Below are 8513 nucleotides of genomic sequence, written 5' to 3' on the forward strand. Positions count from 1 at the left end.
CTAGAAACTTACCCCATTCTATGAAATACTTTGCTATAAATATTAGATATAAATCTCAAATTTGTATTTATTTAATGTGTTTATTTGAAATTTGTTCATAAATAAGTCCTTATAAAAATAAAACAAGTTATTTTTCATTTATCAGTTATTACTCCCAATGCAGTGTTACATATTTACAATAAGAACAACATTCAATTCCCATTTAAATTTTATTAAATTAAGTTATGATGAGTGTATCTCATTGAAAGATTTGATATTATCTTAAATATTTATGAACAGTTATAAGTGTCATGAATTAAAAATTTACATTCAGGACACCCCAAGAACATAGCCCACGTAATCCAATGACTTAAATATACTGGATCTAAAATCAGAGAGCCTCTATGGGTCTGATCTTGGTCTTCTACATGCATGTTATGGTTTTATGGCTTAGTGTCCTTGTGGGGTTCCTATCAGTGAGAGCTGGGACTATTTCTAAATGTTTTGGCTGCATTCGGGGCATATTATCTTTTATGGGTTATGATGTCCAGCCTTAATATGAGGGTTTGTGCCTAGTCTTACAGTAGCATGCTATACCAAGTTTGGTTGATATCCCTGGGAGGCCTGTACTTATCTGAACTGAAACTTAGGAGGAATGGATCTGAAGGAGAGAGTAAAGAGGCTTCTTTTGTTTGTTTTATTAATATAAATATGGTTGTGAGTCAGATATTAGGGTAGAGCATGATAGAGACACAAAGAGTCACAGAAAATGATTCCCTCTAGAAAAGAGCCACACATCTCCTTTGGCCCCTCCCTATTCCTTTTCTGTTTCTTCTATCTCATCTGAGGCCACCAGAAAACTCTATAGTCCATGCTTGGCAGTCAGTTGAATGTGGGCACTGCTCTCTCAATCAAGGCTCAGCTCCATTGCTGAACTGAAAGCAAAATCACAAACAAAGTTCCCACAGCAGAGGGGAGGTGGGAATCAGGGACTGGGAGGAGAGAAAAGGGGGAAACTGAGGTCAGGTTGTATTATATAGCAGAATAATTAACCAATTAATCAATTGGTGTTTGGCTTAATTCTGTGTCTGTGACTTCAAAAAGAATAAAAAGTTCACAAATATTTTACTGCAAAGCAAGTAAGCCAAAAAGCCATTTTTATGAATACCACTGTTATCCCATCTCTGTATTATACTTCATTCGACATAGCATCTAAAGATTTTAATACCCTAAGTGTTATTATTTTTTAAAGGTGTGGGTGTTGTTGTTCGGGAGGGGGAGACACGAGACGCGCGGGGTTGGGGAAGGAGAGACGAGACACGCGGGGTCCCACGTGGGTAAACTTTAATGGGGGAGGGTAACATACAAGGAACGGGAGTGAAGAGACGAAAGGAGAAGAGGAGGGGGGAGCGCGAGAGAAGAGAGAGAGGGCGGGTTGGAACGCCCATTTTTAAAGGGCTCTGGGCATTTTGGGGTTTGTAGTCCACTTGGAGACTGTATTTTCTGCGCATGTGTGGCCTTGTCTCCAAAGGAACAACATTCCACCCTTTTGGTTTTATTAAAAAAAAAAATTGAGGGGGGGGGTTGAGGGTCTTAACGGGTAGGGAATAGGGGCGTAGCCCGGTCTCTCATGACTGCTTCCTGCTGACTTTGGGCGTCGAGGGGTCCGGGGAGCGTCCTATTGTCCTGATGATGTCATATCGATGTTTTGTCCGCTGGCATCAAGTGGCTGATTGAAGAAATCGCATCTGTCTGGAGATTGTATCTGTCTGGCTCTTGAGTGGCTGGGTCACCGTTAGGATGCTGGAAAACAAAAGTTGCATTAGTAGAAAGAAAAAAAGTTAGAGGGGAGATTTGGGGTGGAGGGGGTGGGCTTCAGGAGGCCAGGGGTTAAGAATAAGAATAAAAAAGTAAATGATACTTATTCCGTTGATTGAATGATACTTATTCCGTTCTGCTTGTGTCTGCTTTGTCCAGGTGGGTCCGGCTGGTGTCTTGGAGCTTAAAGAGAATGTCTTAAAAGAAATAGATTTTAATCATATATTCCTTAACATTTTAGGGGTCACTGCTGCAGTCAGTGACAAACCTGTTATGTCAGGAACTTGGTTAAGCATTTGCTTATCACCTGAACCTCTTGGCTCTGTGTTTGATGATGATTCCTGTAGAGACAACTGGATGGTTATTTAGGAATTTAGAAAAAGGGGGGGTGTATTAGCACAGGAGGAAAAAATGAAAAATGAGACCGTTGTTTTCCTTAGGCTGGAGTAGAGGGGGTTGGACCTGTTGTCCTTTGGAACTTGAGGGAACATGGTCCCGTCTGAGTTACCGTGTAAGGAGGATTGTTCTGAGCTGTAGGGATGAACGGTTTCAGATGTGACAGGTGAATCCAGTGAGGAATTCCCTCGAGCTTGGCAGCTGTGGGAGTTAGAAGAATTACCCTGAGAGGACCCTGCCATTTAGGGGAAAGGGGTAAGGGACGTTGACCTGGAGGTGAGAATAAAACCTTATCTCCTATTTTAACCGGCGGTGGGCATGCGTTGGCACATGGTTGAGGTAGTGAGTGATCCGTGAAGTCCCACAGCAGTGAACGTAGGTGGAAAAGGAGGGGAGTGAGCAGGTGATCAGGAAGGGGAGAGGTTCCCGATGGGAGGCCAGGGGTTAAAACCGGCCGCCCATACATGAGTTCAAAGGGTGAAATGAAAAGAGGGCCCTTTGGGAGAGCCCGAAGTCTGAGAAGGGCTAGGGGCAGGAGCCTTACCCAGTCGAGGTGAAGTTCTTGTGACATCTTAACGAGGGCATCCTTTAAAGAGCGGTTAGTCCGTTCTACCTTACCTGAAGACTGGGGGTGGTATGGTATATGAAAATTCCAGGGGATTCCAAGTGCCCTAGACAGATTCTGAGAAATCTGGGAAGTAAACTCTGGGCCGTTATCTGACTGAAGAGAAGTTGGGAGCCCGAACCGCGGAACAATTTCTCGGAGGAGGATATCAGAAACTGTCTGGGCTCTCTTGTTAGAGGTGGGGAAAGCTTCAACCCACCCAGACATTGTATCCACCAACACCAGGAGATATTTAATTTTTTTAACTGTGGGCATATGAGTAAAATCCAGCTGCCAGTCAGTTCCCGGAAGGGAGCCCCTGGCTTGGTGAGTAGGGAAAGGAAAGCTACGATATTTGGTCCTGGGATCTGACTTTTGGCAGATCTCACAGGAGGCAGTGGTAGCCTTTAGGAACCTGATGTCCTCAGGGAGTGAGCGAGGCGGCGGGCGGGAGTGGAGCCCAGAGGTGCTTTGGAAGATCGCGGCCGAGGGACGGGGCGGGAGGGGGATGGGGAAGAATCCGAAGACGTTTCCGACTGTCTGCATGTCCTGCGGTGGGGGTGGGTGGAAGCCTCCACCCCCCCATGCGACCTGTGGTGGGGGTGGGGAGAATTTTCCAGCCGCTCCCGGGACCGCTCCCGGGATCGGCGGAGGCGGGTGGAAGATTCCTCGGAGGAACTGGGCGAAATCCCTGTAGATCCAGAACGGGAGCCTGTTGGGGAACTAGACGGAGAACGGTTAGGTGACCTGGAGGAGGATTTTTTGTGCCTAAAAGAAACTTTGGAGGAAAGGGGAATGGAAGAACCATCGTTAGATCTGGCAGAACGGGAAGGAGTAGCCCCGCGAGGCCGGGGAGGTGGAGGTTCGTCCGCGGGGTCCATAGCAGGAGCAGGAGGTTCCGGGTGGGGCGGCATTGCTAAGAACATGTGAGCCGGTGAGCACTGAGAGACAGTAGAAGGATTTGTTTTTAAAGCCATGTAAAAGAATGCCATAATATACATCATTTCTTTACATTTAGCAGAACGGTGGCAAAAGTTAGCTAGTTCCCGTAGAATATCGGGGTCAAAAGACCCGCAAGATGGCCATTTAAAGTTCCCCTGTAGGCCGTAGGACGGCCACCTCTTAGAGCAAAGGCGGATGAGTGTAGATAATTTAACAGAAGGAATTAAGGCGTGGGGCTGTAGAGCTTCCAACAGCTGTCCCAGAGGAGAGGAAGGGGGAATTGGTTTTGAAGACTTAGCGCCCATGGCTAGAACCGTGAAAATATCCGCAGAAGGCACCCGAAGATGCCCCGAACACAGTTGCTCTGGACACAGGCGTCAGAGTACCCAGGGGACCGTGCTATGGGCTAGCTGACCCAGTCCTAGTTTTCGACGGGAGACGGGGGTCTAGGCTAGGAGGGGACAGTTACGCCCGAAGGCTGTCCGTTGCAGCCGAAACGAACACCCAGGCCCTGTGAAAAGGCGTCCGATTTCACAGGGGGGGTGGTAGGACCTTGGCTGAGTCGAATTCAGCCAAGGTCGGGCCGCACCGTAGCGGCGGGCCGCACCGTAGCGGCGGTCACGATGAAGAAGAAGAAAGAAAAGGAATGAAACAGAGGACAGAGAACCAAAAGCCCCGGGCTTTTGGGCGCGGATAAAAACAGGTCTAGCCTAGGGCGGAAGGTCGGGGGAAGAGGGGGGGTTAGCAACCACACCCAGGACACGCCAGAGGAAGCCGGGAGCTCGGCCGGCCTCCTCCAGGTGAGAGGGGATGGTTAGCCAGCCCAGGTAAACTCACGAATTAGCCGCTGATGGTTGGAGAGGGAGGGCCGTGTCGAGATGGCTGGAACACGTGGAGTGGTCGCAGGTCGTCCGGTTCTGACCTTGTCCCGGGGGAGGCCCCGAGCTCCAGGAGGCGCCAAAACCCAGAGCCGAGGCCTCAGGTGAGGGCCCCGGGGCGAGAAGGTCCCCGAGCAGACGGCACCAAAATGTTATTATTTTTTAAAGGTGGGGGTGTTGTTGTTCGGGAGGGGGAGACACGAGACGCGCGGGGTTGGGGAAGGAGAGACGAGACACGCGGGGTCCCACGTGGGTAAACTTTAATGGGGGAGGGTAACATACAAGGAACGGGAGTGAAGAGACGAAAGGAGAAGAGGAGGGGGGAGCGCGAGAGAAGAGAGAGAGGGCGGGTTGGAACGCCCATTTTTAAAGGGCTCTGGGCATTTTGGGGTTTGTAGTCCACTTGGAGACTGTATTTTCTGCGCATGTGTGGCCTTGTCTCCAAAGGAACAACATTCCACCCTTTTGGTTTTATTAAAAAAAAAAATTGAGGGGGGGGGTTGAGGGTCTTAACGGGTAGGGAATAGGGGCGTAGCCCGGTCTCTCATGACTGCTTCCTGCTGACTTTGGGCGTCGAGGGGTCCGGGGAGCGTCCTATTGTCCTGATGATGTCATATCGATGTTTTGTCCGCTGGCATCAAGTGGCTGATTGAAGAAATCGCATCTGTCTGGAGATTGTATCTGTCTGGCTCTTGAGTGGCTGGGTCACCGTTAGGATGCTGGAAAACAAAAGTTGCATTAGTAGAAAGAAAAAAAGTTAGAGGGGAGATTTGGGGTGGAGGGGGTGGGCTTCAGGAGGCCAGGGGTTAAGAATAAGAATAAAAAAGGTAAATGATACTTATTCCGTTGATTGAATGATACTTATTCCGTTCTGCTTGTGTCTGCTTTGTCCAGGTGGGTCCGGCTGGTGTCTTGGAGCTTAAAGAGAATGTCTTAAAAGAAATAGATTTTAATCATATATTCCTTAACATTTTAGGGGTCACTGCTGCAGTCAGTGACAAACCTGTTATGTCAGGAACTTGGTTAAGCATTTGCTTATCACCTGAACCTCTTGGCTCTGTGTTTGATGATGATTCCTGTAGAGACAACTGGATGGTTATTTAGGAATTTAGAAAAAGGGGGGGTGTATTAGCACAGGAGGAAAAAATGAAAAATGAGACCGTTGTTTTCCTTAGGCTGGAGTAGAGGGGGTTGGACCTGTTGTCCTTTGGAACTTGAGGGAACATGGTCCCGTCTGAGTTACCGTGTAAGGAGGATTGTTCTGAGCTGTAGGGATGAACGGTTTCAGATGTGACAGGTGAATCCAGTGAGGAATTCCCTCGAGCTTGGCAGCTGTGGGAGTTAGAAGAATTACCCTGAGAGGACCCTGCCATTTAGGGGAAAGGGGTAAGGGACGTTGACCTGGAGGTGAGAATAAAACCTTATCTCCTATTTTAACCGGCGGTGGGCATGCGTTGGCACATGGTTGAGGTAGTGAGTGATCCGTGAAGTCCCACAGCAGTGAACGTAGGTGGAAAAGGAGGGGAGTGAGCAGGTGATCAGGAAGGGGAGAGGTTCCCGATGGGAGGCCAGGGGTTAAAACCGGCCGCCCATACATGAGTTCAAAGGGTGAAATGAAAAGAGGGCCCTTTGGGAGAGCCCGAAGTCTGAGAAGGGCTAGGGGCAGGAGCCTTACCCAGTCGAGGTGAAGTTCTTGTGACATCTTAACGAGGGCATCCTTTAAAGAGCGGTTAGTCCGTTCTACCTTACCTGAAGACTGGGGGTGGTATGGTATATGAAAATTCCAGGGGATTCCAAGTGCCCTAGACAGATTCTGAGAAATCTGGGAAGTAAACTCTGGGCCGTTATCTGACTGAAGAGAAGTTGGGAGCCCGAACCGCGGAACAATTTCTCGGAGGAGGATATCAGAAACTGTCTGGGCTCTCTTGTTAGAGGTGGGGAAAGCTTCAACCCACCCAGACATTGTATCCACCAACACCAGGAGATATTTAATTTTTTTAACTGTGGGCATATGAGTAAAATCCAGCTGCCAGTCAGTTCCCGGAAGGGAGCCCCTGGCTTGGTGAGTAGGGAAAGGAAAGCTACGATATTTGGTCCTGGGATCTGACTTTTGGCAGATCTCACAGGAGGCAGTGGTAGCCTTTAGGAACCTGATGTCCTCAGGGAGTGAGCGAGGCGGCGGGCGGGAGTGGAGCCCAGAGGTGCTTTGGAAGATCGCGGCCGAGGGACGGGGCGGGAGGGGGATGGGGAAGAATCCGAAGACGTTTCCGACTGTCTGCATGTCCTGCGGTGGGGGTGGGTGGAAGCCTCCACCCCCCCATGCGACCTGTGGTGGGGGTGGGGAGAATTTTCCAGCCGCTCCCGGGACCGCTCCCGGGATCGGCGGAGGCGGGTGGAAGATTCCTCGGAGGAACTGGGCGAAATCCCTGTAGATCCAGAACGGGAGCCTGTTGGGGAACTAGACGGAGAACGGTTAGGTGACCTGGAGGAGGATTTTTTGTGCCTAAAAGAAACTTTGGAGGAAAGGGGAATGGAAGAACCATCGTTAGATCTGGCAGAACGGGAAGGAGTAGCCCCGCGAGGCCGGGGAGGTGGAGGTTCGTCCGCGGGGTCCATAGCAGGAGCAGGAGGTTCCGGGTGGGGCGGCATTGCTAAGAACATGTGAGCCGGTGAGCACTGAGAGACAGTAGAAGGATTTGTTTTTAAAGCCATGTAAAAGAATGCCATAATATACATCATTTCTTTACATTTAGCAGAACGGTGGCAAAAGTTAGCTAGTTCCCGTAGAATATCGGGGTCAAAAGACCCGCAAGATGGCCATTTAAAGTTCCCCTGTAGGCCGTAGGACGGCCACCTCTTAGAGCAAAGGCGGATGAGTGTAGATAATTTAACAGAAGGAATTAAGGCGTGGGGCTGTAGAGCTTCCAACAGCTGTCCCAGAGGAGAGGAAGGGGGAATTGGTTTTGAAGACTTAGCGCCCATGGCTAGAACCGTGAAAATATCCGCAGAAGGCACCCGAAGATGCCCCGAACACAGTTGCTCTGGACACAGGCGTCAGAGTACCCAGGGGACCGTGCTATGGGCTAGCTGACCCAGTCCTAGTTTTCGACGGGAGACGGGGGTCTAGGCTAGGAGGGGACAGTTACGCCCGAAGGCTGTCCGTTGCAGCCGAAACGAACACCCAGGCCCTGTGAAAAGGCGTCCGATTTCACAGGGGGGGTGGTAGGACCTTGGCTGAGTCGAATTCAGCCAAGGTCGGGCTGCACCGTAGCGGCGGGCCGCACCGTAGCGGCGGTCACGATGAAGAAGAAGAAAGAAAAGGAATGAAACAGAGGACAGAGAACCAAAAGCCCCGGGCTTTTGGGCGCGGATAAAAACAGGTCTAGCCTAGGGCGGAAGGTCGGGGGAAGAGGGGGGGTTAGCAACCACACCCAGGACACGCCAGAGGAAGCCGGGAGCTCGGCCGGCCTCCTCCAGGTGAGAGGGGATGGTTAGCCAGCCCAGGTAAACTCACGAATTAGCCGCTGATGGTTGGAGAGGGAGGGCCGTGTCGAGATGGCTGGAACACGTGGAGTGGTCGCAGGTCGTCCGGTTCTGACCTTGTCCCGGGGGAGGCCCCGAGCTCCAGGAGGCGCCAAAACCCAGAGCCGAGGCCTCAGGTGAGGGCCCCGGGGCGAGAAGGTCCCCGAGCAGACGGCACCAAAATGTTATTATTTTTTAAAGGTGGGGGTGTTGTTGTTCGGGAGGGGGAGACACGAGACGCGCGGGGTTGGGGAAGGAGAGACGAGACACGCGGGGTCCCACGTGGGTAAACTTTAATGGGGGAGGGTAACATACAAGGAACGGGAGTGAAGAGACGAAAGGAGAAGAGGAGGGGGGAGCGCGAGAGAAGAGAG

General features: G+C 50.7%; 1 protein-coding gene across 1 annotated transcript; it reads right to left on the bottom strand.

Moving 5' to 3' along the window:
- Positions 1-1306: 1306 nt before the first annotated feature.
- LOC130866015 (serine/arginine repetitive matrix protein 2-like) lies at positions 1307-8125 on the bottom strand. Its single transcript, XM_057757239.1, has 2 exons — positions 4577-8125; positions 1307-1782 (listed from the first exon to the last, which is right to left on the bottom strand). The coding sequence occupies exon 1, from the start codon at positions 7597-7599 to the stop codon at positions 6760-6762; it is 840 nt and encodes a 279-aa protein (XP_057613222.1). The 5' UTR covers positions 7600-8125; the 3' UTR covers positions 1307-1782; positions 4577-6759.
- Between the last annotated feature and the right edge of the window lie 388 nt (positions 8126-8513).

Source organism: Chionomys nivalis, chromosome 24, assembly GCF_950005125.1.
Source record: "Chionomys nivalis chromosome 24, mChiNiv1.1, whole genome shotgun sequence".
Classification (NCBI taxonomy): Eukaryota; Metazoa; Chordata; class Mammalia; order Rodentia; family Cricetidae; genus Chionomys; species Chionomys nivalis.

Excerpts from the sequence above, each read along its gene's own strand:
- LOC130866015 (XM_057757239.1), bottom strand. The coding sequence starts at position 7,599 with ATGGGCGCTAAGTCTTCAAAACCAATTCCCCCTTCCTCTCCTCTGGGA.